This window comes from Drosophila sulfurigaster, chromosome 2L (genome assembly GCF_023558435.1).
Source record: "Drosophila sulfurigaster albostrigata strain 15112-1811.04 chromosome 2L, ASM2355843v2, whole genome shotgun sequence".
Classification (NCBI taxonomy): Eukaryota; Metazoa; Arthropoda; class Insecta; order Diptera; family Drosophilidae; genus Drosophila; species Drosophila sulfurigaster.
In genome coordinates this window covers 27,121,792-27,141,936 of record NC_084881.1, presented here as the reverse complement: position 1 = coordinate 27,141,936, position 20,145 = coordinate 27,121,792, and the positions used below count along the sequence as shown (strand labels likewise).

Below are 20,145 nucleotides of genomic sequence, written 5' to 3'. Positions count from 1 at the left end.
TTTGCGAGGCATAAAGTGGGACGTTAAGAGAAAAGGGACTCAAACAAAATGTGGCCGCTAAGTGCAAATTGTGTGAGGATTCTTTTGAGTGTTATTTGTGGAAATGAATGAGTTTGTAATTATTTGTAATGCCAACCAAAAGGAGTAAAATGAATGTGGGTTTTAATTAGGGCGTTGCGACTTTTCTAATAGGAACTACAATTCGTTAAAGATTGAAATTGAATTCAAAATCAACTCCGTGCCAACACATTGGATTATTTCCTTAAACAAGTTGTATAATGGTTTAGTAACTTACATCGACGCAGTTCTGAATGTTTTTGTTGTGGTAACTCGGTGTTTTGAACGCAATCGCCGTCTGTTTGTACACATTATGATTACCAAAGATACCGTAGGCCTCCCACACGACAACATCGTCGGCATTTGTCTCAAAGAATCGGATCTTGATGTCATTCCTGTTGACCTTCTCGCAGAGCAGAATGATCTCATCCCCGCCGCTGGACTTTGAGGAGCATTTGCACATCTTGGTGATGGTCAGATCGTTGCTCTTGCCGTAGATAGGCGACGAAACAACTGGCTCGAGGGCAATATTAGATTTGGTTTTCTCATCCATAATGACGACGTGATAGCAAAGACGCAACTGGCTCAAATTAATGCTGGACACATCCTTGGCGTGCTCAAAGCCAGCTGCCAAAACACGAAATATGCAGTTTAGATTATACTATAAGAATAAGAGAGAATTTAACTTACCACGAAATGGATCAATATTCTTCTCTTTGCGCTTCTTCAGCGCCTCGGCCACTTCCGTCTTTTTGGTGCACTGAATGCCAACTTTCTGCAGTTCCAGCCGCTGCTCGCCAGGCTTCAATCGCTTAATATACGCACCAGCTTTGCACTTATCGGCCTCATCCTTGCTGACCAGCTCGTGAGGATGCTGACGATATGGCGGATCGGCGGTGACGCAAGAGACAAAGACATGAGCGGGTCCATTGTAGTTGACAATCTCGATGGTGGGATACGTCTTAGCTTCGGGCTTTGAATTGTTGCCGGGTATCGAGCCCGCTGTGCGACCCTCGCATTTATACCGAAATCGTATAATGTGATTCGTGGGCTCCACAACGATGCGTGTAAAGGCAGCCGAAGTTGGCACGTGCATCGGCAGCGGCATCATCGAAGACATGGCCGGCTCTGAGGCGGACGATCGCACAGGATTGAATATTTTCTCTACCAAGAGAACAAAGAAGAGAAATGTTTGTCAATATGCGACAAAATCAATATGTTATGGGTGGGCAGCACAATTTGAGTTAAATGGCAAAAACAATTTGGCAAAAAGGCGACGGCACGAAATTCTTGAGAGTACGTGGCTTGGCGTGTAAGAAACATGTCTACGTATTTATGAATTATGCATCTGTGTGGCATTAAATTGCGGTGTGCCATCTATCAAAGCTATTGTTATGCTCTAGAAGTAGCACGAACTTGAGGGAGGGAGATGGATGGCGATGGAAGGGGGGGAGGCAATTGTAGGCCGCCGCCGCCGCGATGGCCAGATGTTAACGTCTGACGTCAAAAGCAGCGAGTAGCTGAGATAGAAGCACAAACAAGCACATATATTTTCTTTCATTGCTGCCTCAGAATATTCCTTGGTAGCAGCACTACAACTACAACTACAATTGGCTTTTAGCCGACATATATTTAATGTGGCCACTAAAAATTCCAGACACTAAACTGACCAAACAAATTGCACATCTAATGAACCTCACTGACGATTGACTTATTGCTGGCTAATTATTCATCAGCAGCAACCAACTAGTACACTGGGAACCACATGTTTTTCACTTGTTAATTGCCATCTATAGTCTCTGTGTGTTGGTGGCATAATCACAGCGTTTGCTTCAGCTTCAGCTCGGTTATTAATTAGTCGTATTTGTTAACAGTTGCCCCATTTCATTATTATTATTATACATACGCAAGTCATCCAGCGTCGACTCGTCCTCGTCCATTGAAGGAGATCGATTGCCTGCAAATTAAAATAATGATAGATTACACAGCGTTAAACATATCATTTGAATATTTTATCACAGCATGGGGATTAAAGCATCGCATTTCATGGGAAATTTCATAGTAAACTCTCTTCAGTTCTCTTATCAATTTGCCTACGTCAAGTAACCTATTTAAGTAGCGATATTCCCTGATAAACATTTTGAATGGTCAATTCCGACCCATTAGCAACAAACAATATTTATTAACTGATTTTTCGGGGTTTCCTCGGAGAATTCCCACAATAGTATCGCAAGAACTTGTGAACCCAGTTTTAATCAATTTGGGGCTCGTTTTTTCGGGTTTTTCACAACACATTTGACAACAATTAAAGACACTCAAGTTCTTAAGCAGATTAACTACCTGAAATAACTATTATAAATAACTGAAAATTACAATAGGAAACCCCACAATGTCTGGCTTGTCTGATTAGATTATTGAACTTGAAAATGTGGTTCGATTTCGCAATTGATAATCGTTTGGGGTAGAGCTTTTGTTTTTGCTTTCCAATAGGTATTTAAATATTGATTAAAGTCTATATTTTTATGTGTAAATAATTCTAATGAACCGAATCAGTTTTCGCATTAAACTGATTACGCATACGCCGTGCTGTACAATTAATCAATTAGAGAACTTTGTGACGTAAATTCTCTTACACATTCTCGCCTCTAGTAATTCTCAAGTTAACCGCAAAAACTCACCAAAATTCTCTTTCGCTGTCTTTGAGATAATCGCACTTATTTTTCATAAACTTCAGACAAACTCATAAAACGCTTGCATTAGTTTAGTAGCTGTAGTCCTTGGCACCTGAAGAAATATGCAAATATTATGCAAATGGCAATAACAACTTCCGTTTTTTTTGTATTTTCGCTAGAAATGCTCTACACATGTGTTACATGCCGTATACGTAATATTGTTGAGTAGAGTAGTGTAACCGGTTACTTATCAAGGTTATCATTCCTCTTTTTTTTTCGTTGTCGTTGTCGTATAATAATGCATATTTAATAGCATTAAAAGACAGTCGGGAGAAGGGGAGAGAATGATGGGAAAACGCGTGGAAAAGTGCAGCTAGCATATGGCACTCGCGCAATTTGCATTTTCCGCTGCATACTTGAATATTTTCAGCAGCAAATCAAATGAACAAAAGCTGCCTGTCCACCTCTTTCCCCTTTCTCACTCTTCTCTCTCTTCTCTGTTCTGTAGTCAGCACGCGACGCAACTCTCAGACAGGCTATTTGTCTATAGAATGAGTGTGAGTGCGAGTCTGAGTAGTGAATGCGAATGCGAATGTGAGTATGAATGTATGTAAGTGTGTGTGCTTGGCTGTTGAAACTGAGTCAGATTCACATGGACACACGTGGGCACATGAAAAATTTGCATATGTTAATTTTGTTTACATTTATAACATTGCAAAAACAATTTGTACACAAGTCTTTGCTGTCTTCTACTCGTTTTTCTTTTCATTTCTGCTCGCAATTCACACCATCTACATATATACTATATATAATATATACATATATAGTAAGAGGCGTGTGTTTACGGACAACACGTTTTACGGCTCTGTTTTTTTTGGGCAACCAGCTGCCGGGTTTCGGCTTCTGCATTGCCGCATTGTGGCAAACATCTGAACAGTGTAATAAGTGAAATGTGGGTCGACGACAACATCGGGAACTTTTAAGTAGATCATCCTTGGCATTCGCCCGTCGGCCCTTTGTTCAGTTTACAGCTAATGACACTGCACAACACAACAAAAAAAGGGTTAACTCCATTTTTGGTTATGTCAACTGATTATCTGCATAGCAGTTCGCTTATGTAATTCAGCTGTGCGGCAACGTACTTTATTGTGGCAGGTGCAGGCAGCTAAATTGCCACGCATGTCAGTCAAGGAAAGCATTCACATTTTGTTAGATCGATACTAAAGGTGTACACACAATTCAGACGGAGACACTGAATTATTCAGCTGACTATTGTTTAAAGGGAACACAGTGCTATAGATAAGTTTATTACACTGTATATTTCACTCAATAAGTAAGGCAACTATTTATCTTTGACTCAACTTTGACACGGTGCCTTTCAAGTTTTAATGGCTTGTTTTCAGGGTTTTCCTTATATATGAATATTAGCTTTGTCTGCAGTATTTCAAAGAACTTTTCTTTGAATTCTTGTAGCTTCTACATGTGTTATCGATAGTTTATTACACAATGTCTCGGCTGTTTTCAATCAATAAGCCAGATGACTATTTATTTTTGCCACAACATTGAAATGGCTTAGCCTTTGTTAAAGTGTAAACATATCTTAGTGGTTCGATTTTTGGGTTTTCATTATATCAAGCTTTTCTCAAAGTGTTTCAAAATATTTTTCTTAAATTTCTTCTAGCCTCTTTAAGAGCAAAAATGCTGGTGCAATAATCGACTATTTCCCCTATCTTTAAACTAGTTAAATAAGTCGCTTATAAAGATCTTCCCTATTAGGCATTCCTTCCACCTTCGAAAGTGTAGTTTATTTTCTTGGTATTTTATAGAATAATCAATTATTCTTACGAAGAATCTTCCTTACTTTTAACTAGTTGAAGTAGTAACTTCTTCATTATTAGGCAGTCAAAATCCATTTGTTCCACCTCAGTTGCCCCGCTTCATTAAATGTGCTTTGAGCTGTCAGATATACGTCGAATAGTTTGACATAAGTTTTATGTGTAGCATTTCTCAATCAAGCTATAAGCTTATCATATTTGTGTCATTTATTGACAAGTCCATCTCGCTTACGTCTTCAAACTTCCACGTAATTATTCTGCTTGCCATGCTACACATTTCTTTCAACTATAAATAGAAACGCACAACCACAGAGGCACAACAATATCAATTACTTCTACGAAGTCTTAGGTAAACGCTTTGATTTCACTTTAATTCCCATTTGGTTATAAATAGAGTTGTTTCAATTGGCCTATGCATAATTTAAGCGCATAAATCGCAAGGGATTTTGTTGTGTTCTTTGTGCTGCATGATTAGTTGCTCATCGGAGAGCTAATTGCTATTGAAGCTGTCGACAGCTGTAAGCTCGATTTTTAAATTTCAATTAAAAATGTGTCGTGTTAGTCAGTGTAAATTTTATATTTAATTAAACGCCCAACGGAAAAGCGCTTTAAAATTGCGCAATTGCTTCGGCTCATCCAGGCAGCCGCCTGGCAATACGCCGGCCAATGCCCTGCCCTTTAAATCATCCCCCAGCTGGAAAATAAACAGACGCCTCTTTTGCCTGTGAGCATTGACTGAGCTACTAATACTTTAAGACAGCCTCGGCATCGCACTCAGCGAGCAGCACTGAGTGAGGGAGACACAAATTTAATTCGCATTTAGGCAAAACAACAACTTCCACTTTTTTCTCGGTTTTTATTCCTTTTTGGGTTTTCTAAATACTCTCTCAGAAGGTCAGTGAAATGACACGAGTTTTGTTTTAGAGCCGAGAGATTTTAGGTACTTACAATAATAACTACATTTTCTGTGATTCCTGAAAATGTGGTTGCAATCAGATAAAAATTTTAGACTTTATTTAAGAAATTCTTTGTTGTATGGTAGTTTTTCCTGACAATCTGGTGTTTTTTTGGGCTTTATGGTATATTTGAAATATACTTCAATATACCAAATGTAGTCAGGATATATCTTCAGTACTTTGCGGTATATGATTATGGTATATTTTTTGAATAATATAGCACTGTTTTGCTTTCATTTAAAATGGGTAGATAGTATTTCTCAGTCGAACAAACTTGCTTGTTATTCTTGGTTTTTATTCCTTTTTGGCTTTTCTAAATACTCTCTCAGAAGGTCAGTGAAATGACACGAATTTTATAGTTGGGAATTGTTTTGATATCTGCACACAAAAACAAAGAGTCCAACCCAAAGAAAAAATTGCTTATCAATCACTTCCTGCAAATCTTAGAGTATACAATGCTCGACTCAGTTAGTTAGTTGTTTTTGTGCGTGTGTTTTTTGTTCTTGGGGTTTTTGTCTATCGTTTCTTTTTTGCTTTTTTTTTTTTTGGGCGCCGGCGACATAAATCAGCGCTACAAATTGATGCGTAAATAAATGGAGCTGGCTGGCAACAACAAAAAGGATGTCGAGCAAAGCCGACAACAAAAAGAAAGAAAAGCGAGCACTCACACAAGAAAATAAAATAAAACGAGAATAAAAGGAAAATAAAATGTTAATTAAATATGATCAAAAATAGAAAGATATGAACAGAAGGCAGACGACAGACAGAGGACATTTCTAATGGCAACGGTGTGTGGAGCACGTTCAAGACGGTTTCCATTTACCGCAGAGTTTTGAATTACTTGGCGAAAATGTCATTCGAAGTCGGTCGGTCGAAGGCTACAAACAACAACAATACACACACACACAGACGGTGCCATATGTGTGCCAGAGGACAAATACACAAAGGTATGCGAGCGAGTGTGCGAGTGTGTGTAGGTTGTCATGTGTTCAATCGATTGGAAAATCGCGTTCTGAAGCGAAAATAAACACAGCTAAATAGAGAAAATGAAAATGAAAGCAGTGTGGACACCACCCGAGGCAGACTCTTCTCCTCACTCTGGCAATGGACTCGAGCAGCCGAAAAAAACAGTATGTTAAGAAAACTACATTCGAGTGTGACTGTGAGATACCCGCTACCAATTTTGAGTAAGAGCAAAAATACAAAAAAAAAATACCGAAGACGATATAGTACTACATTCAAAATATACCACAAATATACAGAAAGTAAGATTAATATACTATATCATACCTAATGCTATATTTTGTGTATTGATATAATACTATATTCAAAATATACCATATATTACTAAAATACTAAACAATACTGAATACTATTTTTGGTATATAGTAGTAGTAGTATTGAATATATACCATAGAATGTAAAATATACATCAACAAATATTGAAAAACTAACATTAATATACCCCAAAAATACTAGATCATACCAAATATTTGGTATATTAATATAATACTACATAAAAAATATACAATGTGGTACTAAAATATGCCAGATTTTTAGCTAAAGAAACTAAGATTAATAAACAGCAAAAATACTAAACAAAACTGAATACTATTTTCGGTATATTGATATAGTAGTACATTGAAAATATACCATCAAGTGAAAAATATACCAAATTGTTAGCCAAAGTAACTGAGACCCGTTGTAAGAAGGCGGACATGGCTAGATCGTCTCGGCTGTTGACGCTGATAAAGAATATATATTCTTTATAGGGCCGGAGTTGCCTCCTTCTAGTGTTACATTTATTTCCTTCCGGCACAAAGTTATAATACCCTTTTGCCCAATGGGTAAAGGGCATAAAAACAGAATGCGAACTCCACACGTCACACCCGAGCTGGCAGCTGCCAACTCTCAGTTCTTAGCTCTACTCTATGATGATGGCCTAATCACACCCAACACACACACCGGTTGCGCTTTACATCAAACACAGACACACGACATGAGCATGAGCTAGAGCATGAACGGAAGCAGGAGAAGGAGAAGGAGAATGAGAAGGAGCTGGAGTTGAACACTTGCCATTCCCATTTGCACCTCAAGTACTTAAACGAAAGTTTGTCCTAAGCTCACATGTGCGTGTGTGTGTGTGTGTGAGTGTGTGCATGCGAGCGTACCAGCATGTGTGTGTGGGCCACTTTTCATCCATAAATATATATTTATACATATACATTTTTCTATGTGGATCAAAAATTAAATTGAAGCACTCAAAAATCTGTGCGTGAAAAGTTCCAACAGGCTGTCACAAAAAAATTGCTCGATTTTCGCCCGACGTTTTTTAAGTGCCCATCTAACATACATATATATAGGGTATATTTGTTTGTCGGTGTGTGTTTTTGTGTATGAAAATCAATAGTTGTAGAATTGATGATATTGTTTGTCTGACTATCGATGACGTCGCTCCAGTTGATAGTTGGTTAGTTTTTTTTTCTTTGTGGTGTTTGTGTTTGCTTTTAGCCTGTCGCTTACAGCAAATCCATTAGAAGACAAATTGAAAGCCACTTCTTTCAAGTAATATTGTTATGACACAACTTTCAACAATCCAAAATAAATGACTTATCAGTTATTAGTTTACACAAAGTCACTTTGCCTTATTTAACATAGTTTGTGTTACAAATTATGGCAACATTCTACTTTAAAATTAATACAAAAACTTTTTCCTAAAATTTATCCTCATATAAATTACATTCTGTTTAAATTCGTTAAGCCATGCATATTAAAAGCTGAAGCTGAGCTTAAGGTCGCACATTGATTTCATTAGCATTTTGCATGTCGCAAATTGACATTTAATTAGCACAGACAGCAGCAGTCCAAACCAATTTATGTCCCACTTGTTTGCCTCAAAATTCCCATAAACGCATTACCAAAATCATGCCTCGAGACATGGATTACGTCGAGAATGCTGTAAAAGTACCGCTAAGTAGATATCATAAATTCTGCGAGTTTTCTAATGAGATTGACTACCAAAAATTTCATGTGCTGGAATCTCCCACATAAATTAAACGGGCTTTACTGGCCTGTTAAAGGTTTTTTTCTGTTTCTGGAATAGCCCAATTCAAAACGTGCTAATTTTGCGAGTGAATCTGTTGCTATAGAGGTGTTGAAATTTATAAATAAACTGCATAAAACTCTCGAATGTGTTTGTGCATTATCGAATGCCAAACATCGTGAAAAGTTTTTGCTCAATTATTTAGAACATTTGCCTCTCGTGTAAAAACGATGTGTTATTTTGCTTGTGTGTGGGCAACTAATTAAAAAGCAATTAATTCATCGGCTCGTATGAGACTCGAGTATACAATATGGAGTGAATTTTCGGAAGCATTAAACTTTGCTTTTTCGCTGTATTACAAAAGAGAACGAGACCGAGAACGAAAGGTGTCAGAAGAAAAGAAGAAATAACATTAAAGTGTACGAGTTCCACATCAAATACAATTAACGCAAAATCGATTTTCATGTCGCTGCCAGGCAATCAAAAAAAAAAGAAGAAAATTGTGCCCAAGCAGAAAATACAAAACGCGAACACCTTACAAGTTTTCGAACATCAAAAATTAACGAAAAACCGAAAACCGAGAAAACCAGAAAGCATTTTCAATATGCCAGACGGCAGCTAACCAAAATTTGTTCAGCTAGAAAAATGTTCATTATTCGAAATGGCAGAAGCGCGGAGATAGCTGTGGAAAATTAACACGCGATGCCCGCAAAAGCCGCAGCATTTTGATTGTACTGCGATAAAACTTTTCACAATTCAATCAATTCAACTTGACAGCGCCCTCTGTGCGATATATTTTTCGTTTTCGTTTTTTGGGTATGCCGCACAACGTGGCGTATGCGTGCTATTCGCTTCGTGCTTGCCCAGCTTGGCCATAATGACGTCCGGCCTGTGGGTCGATCGTTCCCAAGGCTCTCCTAGGTTAAGTTAAGGCAAAAAGGACAATGCCTCCTCGCATAACAACAAAAAAAAAAAAAAGTTGCAAGCTTCAGGCGGAACCGAAAACAGTTTGCACCCACAACAAGGGTCACTTTCGGGGGCACAGAAGTCAATTTGGAAATCCGTTTATGCCGGTAAATGTGCGTCTGCTTCTCTTTTTTTTGTTGTGGCTCTTAATTGATCTAGTGCATAAAACTCAAGTAAAATGGCGAAATGTTTGCCTGTGGCAAGTGAGACTCAATTATTAAATAGGAAAAGCAGCTTTCAGAAACTTTGTTTTGTTGCCCCAAATCAACAATATGAAAAACTTCAATTTGGGATTGAGAAAAGGGACAGTTAAACTTTTTCTATTTAAGATTTCAAAACGTAATTGAATTAGTTAATTGTTTTCTTTTCAAAATTTGTGATTGATTTCTACTAATTGCCTAACAATTGAATATGCTCTTAATAGATATGGAAAGTTTTATTTCATCAATGGAAATTTTAACTTGAATGACTGTTTCATTATATTTCAAATATCTGCAAAACTTAAGCTTTTTATTTCTTTGTTTTCTATGAATAAAATGAGTATTTCCCTTTACTAAAAAATCTTTCGAAACTTAAACTTTTCAGTTCTTAGTTTCAATAGAATAAAGTGACTTATTAAAAATTCTGAAAATTTCACTTTCAATAGCTCATTAATGAAGACGTATAACAGGGTATTTAATAGCCTATTCTATTTGGCATTTTGCTACTGGATTTAACTGCTTTTTTCTTGTTGTTGTTTATTTTTGTAGAAGCTGTTGTTCTTTTGCCTTAGCATTTACTTAATTACCAAAAGGAAACTTTGTGCGTTAAATGCGTGAAATTTAAATCTACGCGCGTTCTTCTACACGTGCACCTCCTACATTCCTACATCTCTACATCTGTTATACACATATCGTATATAGTATATATATATATATATGCCATTGATCTGCCCGTTTTTATACTATATGTATTCAAGCAGAACACGTTGTGCGTGCGAAAGGTGTGAAATTTTGTGTTGTTTTTGTTTGTTTGCTTTCGTCAATTGCTGAAAACAATTCCATGCAGAAGAGTTCATGCTCCCATTGTACTATGTAGGGGAGTAGGGGGGAGGCGGAAGGTACAAGTTTGATCTGGCATACTGGCCAGATAAATCGATATTCAAGTTGCTTTGACCATGACTGTCCGCCAGAACACGAAACGTGCACTATTTTTGTGTATTAGCCATGGCCAACTGAGCAGAGCAGAACAGAGCAGCGGCTTAAAGTCTTTTATTGGCTTTGTTGGTTCCTTAGTTCTCTTATTTTATTTCATTTCATTTCACTTTTTTTCGAATTTCAATTGGCTTGAACACAGTTTGTGCGTGCACAAGTATTACGTGAATTGCTTTGATTGCAAATGAAATAAACGAAATGTTCCAGATGCCACAACCAATTTTTATAAACTTTTTGCTTTTTTCGTTTCTTCTTTTTTTTTGCATTTGTAAAAATATTTACAAACTGATTATCTAAATATTTGCTTCGATGAAGCCTTGAAACACAATTGTTTGCAGTAATCAAAAACCCACCTCCAAAAAAAAAGTAAAATTTAATATTTTCTATGATTTTGTTGAACTTACCATCATTGCCAGTATTTTCCGCCATTCCTTTTGCCTTTTGCCTCTTGATTTGATTAGCTGCTGCTGCTTCCTTGTGAAATTCACTCTTCTCGCACACTCGATTTGCACATTCAACCGCACACACACGACACACACGCGACGATTGTGCTATTTTTCTTTCAAATATTATTATATTTCTTGTTGGTTATCAGCAATTAGGGTTGCTTTGTTGCTCTGCTTATCAGAGAAGTTGCCTGCAAGAATTGGAAAATGTAAATCACTTTTGTCACAAAATTAACCGATCGATAAACGAAACTCGCACACCCTTTCCAAGAAATGTAAAAATAAATTGCCATGCAATTTGTTGGCAATTTATGCCATAATTATATACGAAGTACAGAGCACACAACAACAACACTCTCATTAAATCGCCAATAATAACGTTTAAAGGTTTCTAAATTCAATTCTAACAACCTGCTTCTTTAGTTTTGAATTCAGTTGTTGCTTTGTATAACTTGTCTAGGCAACTGCAATCAAAATGCAACTAATCTCGTTGTAATTAATTGAGGAGCAACTGTAGCTGGTTTAGAAATGCTGTGAGAATGCAAAGTAAATAATGAAGAAGCTCAACTCAAAGCTAAATGCATTCATTTGAGGAAATTTGCGATTGCAAATTTCGTTGTTAAGAAAAGATTAATATACCGAAAATATACCAAAGGGTATATGTATAAGTCTATCTCTGAGTTAGTATTATTCTAAAAGTATACCAAATTAATATACCGAAAATATACTAAAATATACCGAAGGTTTTATTTAGAGTTCTATCTCTTATAGTCTCTGAGTCGGTGTTATTTTATAAATAAACCAAATTAATATACAGAACAAATACCAAAAAAATACCATACTATAATCACAGCGTAATCGGTCGATTAGTGCAAATGTCCCTAAATAAAAAAGCTGTTCAAAGTCACCGGAAAGCAACAATTCAACCACGACCTTATCAGAATCAACTTAAAGTTAAAGCCACAATACTTCCGACAATCAAATACAAGTAGCTATAAATTTGTGTTCGATTGACATAAATATGAATTTGCATTTTGTAATAGTTGTTTTCACAAATTCGCATTATTTACAACCAGCGAGAGATTAACAAGCGAGTCGCGAGATACCAGTTGATGCTGATATATATACCATACATACATATAGGAATACTATATATAGTAGAGGAGTAGTTAATAAAGCCGGCTTTTAGATAGTTGCGCAGCGTGTGGGACAAACTGCGCGATAGATTTGCTGAATTTGTTTATTTAATTTATTACTGTTAACCTTTATGGCGTTGTAGTTGTAGTTGTTATTGTTATTGTATATGCTTTAAAACTTGATTATAACCAGGCGCGAGACAATGCTTTCAATATATACACAACAAGTATTTGTATTTGTTGTTGATTTCGATTGGATTTGATTTCAATTTTCCGTTCGATTGCATTTTCTTTCTTGCTTGCTGCGACGACGGCGATGACACGTGTGTTTATTCTGACATTGTTGTTTCTGTTTTTTTAATTTATATATTTACACGCATTGCTTTCTGTTGAAAGTTTTCATAGATTGCGCGGCTTATCGCATGGCTGGGGACTGGGACTGGGACTGTGACTGTGACACACTGAATCATGCTCACAATAAAAACAGCAACACAAAACTAACCGCCAAAAAATTAAAAGCGTTAGATTCCACTACAAGTTATGAGACAAGCTCAACTTGTTGATGTTCATTTTGATGTTATTGCTACGGCACTGCAGTTATTATTATTTATAAGAGTAACTTTTTTTTTATTGTATAAAAGTTTAACTGGCTGTCTCGTTGTCGTGTCGAGTATAATTAACAAATATACACAAAGCACAAACAAACACACACACACACTTCGACGCACACACTCACTCTCAGTCGACGCTCTTAGTGCGATCTTAGCTAAATAATTCAGCCGCTAAAAAATATACCATACCAATCACGTCCGTTACCGACAACGATTCGTTGCAAACTGAGCGCTGGAGCACCGAGTTACCCACTATTTGAACATTTTTTTGTTGTTGCTCCGTTGTACCCATTAAAGCGTGGCCAGCGGGTGTTTTCGATTGTTGTTGCAGAGTGTATTTGACGTTTAATGTACATATGTATATGAGAATCTGTCTGTCTGGCTGTGCGTATGAAACTCAATATCTTATGGACTATAAGAGATAGATAATTATAGCCCTCGGTATACTATATTTTTGTATTTTTGCGGTATATTCTTAAATTGATACCACAATGTTTTAGATATCAAGGACTATAAGAGATAGAACCTTCGGTATATTTTAGTATTTTTTCGGTATATTATTTTGGTATATTTTTAGGATAATACCTCAATTTGTTGATACTGTAATTTTAGAGAATATAAGAGATAAAGCATTCGATATATTTGTAGTATTTTTTCGGTGTATTAGTTTGGTATATTTCTAAAATAATACCTCAATTTGCTGAGACAACAATTATAGAGACTAAGAGATAGAACTTTATTTTTAGACTTTGGTATATTTTAGTATTTTTTGGTATATTCGCTTGGTATATTTTTAGAATAATACCTCAATTTGTTGAGACTGTAATTTCAGAGACTATAAGAGATAGAACTTTATTTTTAGCCTTTGGTATATTTTAGTTTTTTTTTTCTGTATTTGAATTCGGTATATTTTCATAGCGAATTTCTTACAGAGTGTGCTTTTTTACTTGTTATATCAGTAATTATTCGCATAGCCAATCGAACCATTTAAGTACTATATCAGTTATTTCATACACAGAGCGTCTCATAGTCTGGCTTCGTTTTCGTTGTGTGTGTTTGTTGTTGTCATTGGGGTTTTCAACTGATAGTGAACTTCTCTTCTTCATCAGCCAAGCTATCAGCGTCTTTGCGATAGACGTTGCGTTTTTTGTGTTTGATTTCTATATGCGAATTGTGTCGCGGTAGCGTGAATCTTTATTTTGGTTCCCACTTCACTGATCGATAAACAATTACCCAAAAAACAACGTCTTGATTTATGATGAGCGATTAAATTGCATCTATCAATTAGAAACAGCTTATGAATTCTGTTATTCATTACCTCTCGATTACTGCTTAGAAGTTTGACCTGAACTTTTAGATAAGAAATTTTAGATGTGAAGATGTGAATGTATAAGAACGAAAGTGCATTCTCAAATTGAGAACTTTTAACCCCAACAAATGACTTCAATCTTTTTAAAAACGCCTGTCTTTACATAAACGCCATTTCTGGTTTGTTTGTAATGTAAATAAATTGAGACAGCGCTATTTGCACAAACAATTTCGAGATAAGCAGCTCTCTTATTGCTCTGAGAGCAAAGAGAAAACAAATGTATGTACGTTTACATTATTGTACGTTGCGTATACTTGATATAGTGTAATGTAATGACAACGTTATCGCCGATCGTTTGGCAGCCATTGAATTACACATTCTCTCATTTACAAGCATACTTTTGTTTTCATTAATAGTTTTTTTTTCTTCTATTGTTGATCAAGATATAATTTTTGTTGGGTTATTTGTTTATTTATATATGCGGCGTGTGTTGTGCTTGTTTATTTCTTGTTTCTCTCATTGTAATTTATGACGACACAAGCGCAACATTGAAATGTTGTTCTGGTTTTCCATTTCAAATGCCAGAAGCAGTGGCAAATCATTAACTTAAATATGGTTCGAGGAATTTTACCCAAATTCAGGAGGGAAACGCTGCAAAAAATCCCGCAAAGAATATGCAAATCTTAAAATTTTCTCATGGCCCAGTCAAAGGAACATCGTGCAAATCCCGTTCTAACAAAGGAACATCGTGCAAATCCCGTTCTGTTGGGAAAAAAGAACAGAAGGTGACATGGCTTGTATCGAAAGATTGAGCCCGTATTCATAGATAAAATTTTGATTACTAATGCTTTAAAATGTCAGCAAGGCATAGAGCTCGCATTATAAAATTAAAGTATTAGCATTTTAATAAATTAAGGGATAATCTAGGAAACAAAACACATAGATACAAAACTTTCATTTCATTTCATGAAAATACAATATGAATCTTAAAATTTCCTTAACATCTCTATATTTATTTTACATCCACGAGAACATCTTGAGAATGTGGTTATCTTCATAAATAATAAATCAGCAATTCAGTAGCTTTCTCAGAATTTCAATCGCCTTGGCAGGTTAGACATTTAGCGCCTTTCGGGAGACCTTGCCCAGACCTTTTAAATTTCTTCTTTATCAACCATCCAACATTGTATTTAACAATGTGTTCTCTGATTCATTCTCAAATTTGGTCAACAAATTCATAACTAAAGACTGACTGAAAGTTGTGAGTTCCCTTGAAAAGAAAACCTTGGAAAAATTTCCTCGCTTTTTAACCAATCATCCCTAAATGTTAGCCATACTTAGCCTAGGACCTATTCGCTTAGTGAATTCATTTGAATGCTTTGTTTGCATTCACTGTGACTGTGACTGTGACCCTCGGTAAAAACGTAAATTAGAAAATCTATAAACTGACGCTAATTTAAACACAAAAATTCCATATTTATGTATCTGCATATATAGTTTGGTCTTAGTATGTAGTATGTCTGTAAATACATTCGAAATGTATTTGGCTAGCCAGAAGCGGACACAACATCTAAGGTCAGGCGTCTGATCAGTTATTGACTTAATTTCTCGCCCGCCATTCCATCAACGCTGATTTGAAGTCGTTTAAACAAACACCGAACAAAAATATCAAAAGCTGAACGCAACTGAACTGTACTAAACTAAATAATTTGGCTGGAGAACAAAATTGTTGTTCACAAATGATGCAGAAATATTTTGCAAAATACATGTAGCAAATAGATATATGCATGCATTTTCTTATTTATTTACTGCTTGTATGTGTTGTAACTAAAAACAAAGTTTAAACAACAATCAAGTATACGCCGCGTGGGCAACGAATGCATTTGGCAAGCAGAATGCATGACAGCCAAAATGTTTGCACACACAAATTACACCACACAATACTGAGTAAAAATCTCACACCAAAAATAGCCACAAATCAATTTTCGACGGTCCAAGTTAAATCAATTAATTTGGATTGTGACGTCAGCAAAGAAATGAATCAAAAGCTACGTCACTGAAAACCCGTACCATTTTTTACTGTAGGTATCTTATCGCATGAAACACAAAAAAACAAATAGCAGAAAACCGAAAACAAAACAAAACCAATCAAGAAACGCAACAGCAATACCTTAAAAAAATAATATCTGCAATTCTGTGTGGCACATGTGTTGGTCCAAGGTCGCACGCTTAAGAGTCGCAAACAAAGCCGAAGTCGAGTCAAGACGAGCCAAGCTCTGCGAGTGTAAAAAGTGGTAGCAATTGAGCGGCTAGTTGGGCAACCACTTGTTGTTGTTTCTGTTTGTGTTTGTTGTCGCCATTGGCTTTTAAAGCATACCAAAGGCTAACAAATACACACAAGACTTCACTCCATATGCACTGGAAAAGAGTCAAGCAAAAGGTCGTTGTCGACGCCCTCAAGACAAAGACTTCAGCTTTTTCTCTCTCACTCTCGCTTTTTCTCTTTGTTGTTGGGTATGGCATTAAAATTCAAGACACTCACTATAGACCCCAAGAGCCACAGAGTCTGAGACCCCGAAGAGCGTATCGATAACCAAAAAAACGAAGAAAAAAAGAAGCTGACGATAAAACATGCCAGACGAGCAAATTACAAATGAAAATGAACTCAAATATTGGCCAGCTATTGGAATTGTAAATTCAAATGCACAGTAGACGACTAACTAATGCTCTAACTTAAGGTAGAGTGACTTTAAAAACATCTCCTTGCTTGAGATTATTCTCTGCAATTTATGTAGAATTTCTGAACAACACATTTTTAGACTTGAAATCAAATAACTTCGCTCTGGCTTATCATCTCATTGCAATAAGGAATTGTATTTGTTATTTTAATAATACAAGTAAGCATATTTTCTGCTAATAAAATAAACATTTATACAAATACTTAATGTGATTGAACATTATCAAATATTAGCTTGAAGCTATGCCCTCATAAAACGGCGTTTTGCAACCGGATTTACTTATCCGAGTTTGTAGTAAAAGTTCTATAATTAAATATACAATTTATTATTAACTGCTCTCTAGGGTTGTTTTCAAAGCTCTATTCCCAAGACGCTGCATTGAAATATTACAACGTCATTAATTATTTTTAGACGCTTACCTATATTAATGTAAAGCATATCTCAACATCGAGCGACTTTGTTTTGTGCAGGGCATTCTTTGGTACAACACAAAGACCAACTTTTGGTTTCTGTATGAAAACAAAAAGAAGAAAAAAACCTGTCGACAACCTGATGTTGATGTTTGCCTCTGCTTGCAGCACTTTAGTGGATTCGGTTATGGTTTCGGATTCCCCGAATCGCGTATGAATCATCCGAGAGCCAATTGCGCTACTTGTGCTCAATTGTATCTCAGAGATACAACTGAGAGTGAGAGTGAGGCTGAGAGAGAGAGTGAAGCGTGAGTGCGTCGATGCGGAAACCAGACAGTCGATCGCTGTTGGCTTTCCAGTTGAGTTTCCAGCCAGTCAGGGCAGCGTATACATAACTTTCCAATGCCAGTTACTTTTTTCAGTTACGTCACATTCGCGTTAACTGCAATCTGCAAGCCACTCTGCCACTCTTCAGAGGGAGCAACTTGTTTGCCTGATTGGGTTCCGCATGCAACGCTTTGACTGCGAACTGTTCGCTACGCTGCTCGTAGTTGGACTCAAGGTTGTCTGGATCTGGATCAATGTGTTTAATATACAATTTCACAATTTTCATGCTGCGTATTTGGTTAGAAACAATACATGCATAATCCAGCAGCAACACCAACAGACAGACAGTCTTATAGACAAACACACATCAAAGTAAACTTTTATTTTATTTTCGCGCCACAATGACAACACTCGCATATGTATTCGTATTCGTATTCGTGCGAATGAGTGTACTCACACACTGACTATTAATTAATTAATGCGACAGCGATTTGTGAGTGCCATCAACAGCAACTCACTCGAAAGGGAATGTGGGCGGGTCAGCTAGAATCCGAGAACTGGATTTAGAGCTGGACAGCTATTGCGATTGCATTTCGCTGGCATTACGTACATTAGCTTATTAAGTTGCAAACTTGCTTCAACTAAACTCGCAATATTCTCTTGAAATTCGCAACTATTCAAGTCTTACGTATTTAGTTTATGCTTTATGCATAGTTTAGCTGTAACCAATCAAATATGCAAAGGTTTTTACTATAAATGTTTGTCTTTTTTATTAATAGCAAACTATTTTTGTTGTCACCTTGATTTTAAACAAAATTGATTCTTCTAAAGTACATAAATGTTTATTTTAAATGCATGAAACTTATGTATTATTATCCACAAATCTTGTAAACCAATTTCATAACTAATTGCAGAATTTTCTTGATCTTGTAAACCAATTTCATAAATAATTGCAGAATTTTCTTCACAGCCGCAGATCTTGTAAACCAATTCTATAACAAATTGCTGAGTTTTCTTGACAGCCAATTAAAAAGCTATACAAATTCAGCTATTGTTACCTGACAATGTTTATTCGATGCTATCAACACTTAGTTAGATTGTTGTTATCTGTTAATAAGATTTGAATATTTACAAATAACTATTCACTATTAAAATGCTCTGCATAACGATCTATTCAGCGCCAGCTAACTATCAGCTAGACAATCCGATTAAACAGATGTATTAAATTCATAAACTGTGACACACGAACTTCAATGTAATACTCAATTCCAAGACAATATGTTGTAATTATAATTATTAACCGGTATTAGAAAACGCAGTGAATCAGTCTTTAGGAATTTAGAAAAACTTTAAAGTAACTTACGTCAATATCTTCAAGATAAAAACGCTTTCAAACTATTGAAATTGCACTTTTTGGGTTGTATTTTGGAATCCTTTTAGGCACTTTAAACTTTCGTTTGATAAGTCTCGTTACGATTCCAAGAATTTGGCTACTCTCTTGATAAACACGGCGCGATTGCGAGCTTCTAAGAACTGTGAGCTCGCGCACGCCGTTTATCGTATTATATTATAAATCAAATCGTATCGTAAGCGTGAACGCGAAGGCGAACGTAAAACGTAAACTAAATTCAAATGGTCAATCGCAGAAAACTGGTCCCTGGTCGATGACGTGTGCCGCTTGATCTCAACTGGGTTAAACAATCTATAGAGAGATGACGTCCCAATTATACGTTTTATTTAATTACTTTTTCCCCAACACTTTATAAGATAGCGAAAAGAGATGCGAAGACAATAGAGGAGGGAAGACGTCGCTGACTAAGACAGGTTAGAATTGAGTTTAGGAAAAACCCATTTCATTGAGATACGCCAGCTACTCGATTACCAAAGGCAGCATTTTGCATAACTTGGTGTTCATTTATTTATAAACAATCGCTATGTTTTGATTGGAGAGGGAGGCGAGGTGTTGCTGGGTGTAATACCAAAACAATATCAACAAATCACAAGATATTATTTATAGCTCCAGAACTCACCCAAAAGAATTTCTCGCGGGGTGTTCAATATTTATTTAAGGTGCGTTTTTCAAATATGTTCGTTTAGATTTTCGTAATGCTCACATAAACACACACACACACACACACAGAAACACACACAACCGATACACAAATAAATAGAATAAATGCCCGTTGCGATCGATTTATTTAAAATTTAAATTTTAACTGCATTTTCGTTTTAAAAATTTGAAATTTTGAATTCGTTTCGTTTTGTTTGTTTGTCGCACCTGATGATTTTTTTTTTGCCGAATTGCGCCGACCAATCAACCGTTTACCAGCAGCGTCGCGACGTTAATGAAACCGCCAACGGTTGGCCAACTTTTGCTGGCCACCACAAAAGCGGCCCAAAAACATTTATTTTTTTACCGAAACCGAATTCAAAACGAAAGCTTTTA

General features: G+C 36.3%; 1 protein-coding gene across 4 annotated transcripts in view; it reads right to left on the bottom strand.

The window, feature by feature from the left end:
- LOC133841856 (dorsal-related immunity factor Dif) overlaps nucleotides 1-20,038 on the bottom strand; it is a 26,096-nt gene extending 6,058 nt beyond the window's left edge. The window contains exons 1-5 of one of the 4 annotated variants that reach the window (XM_062274637.1): nucleotides 19,730-20,038; nucleotides 11,127-11,359; nucleotides 1,964-2,014; nucleotides 748-1,221; nucleotides 296-684 (exon numbers count right to left, since the gene is read on the bottom strand). In XM_062274637.1, the coding sequence (XP_062130621.1) occupies nucleotides 296-684; nucleotides 748-1,221; nucleotides 1,964-2,014; nucleotides 11,127-11,151 (939 nt within the window). In that variant the 5' untranslated portion in view covers nucleotides 11,152-11,359; nucleotides 19,730-20,038. Of the gene's footprint in view, nucleotides 1-295; nucleotides 685-747; nucleotides 1,222-1,963; nucleotides 2,015-11,126; nucleotides 11,360-13,104; nucleotides 13,147-19,729 lie in introns of those variants that run through there. The other 3 variants (XM_062274662.1, XM_062274653.1, XM_062274644.1) reach the window with 3 other exon arrangements.
- Nucleotides 20,039-20,145: the final 107 nt, after the last annotated feature.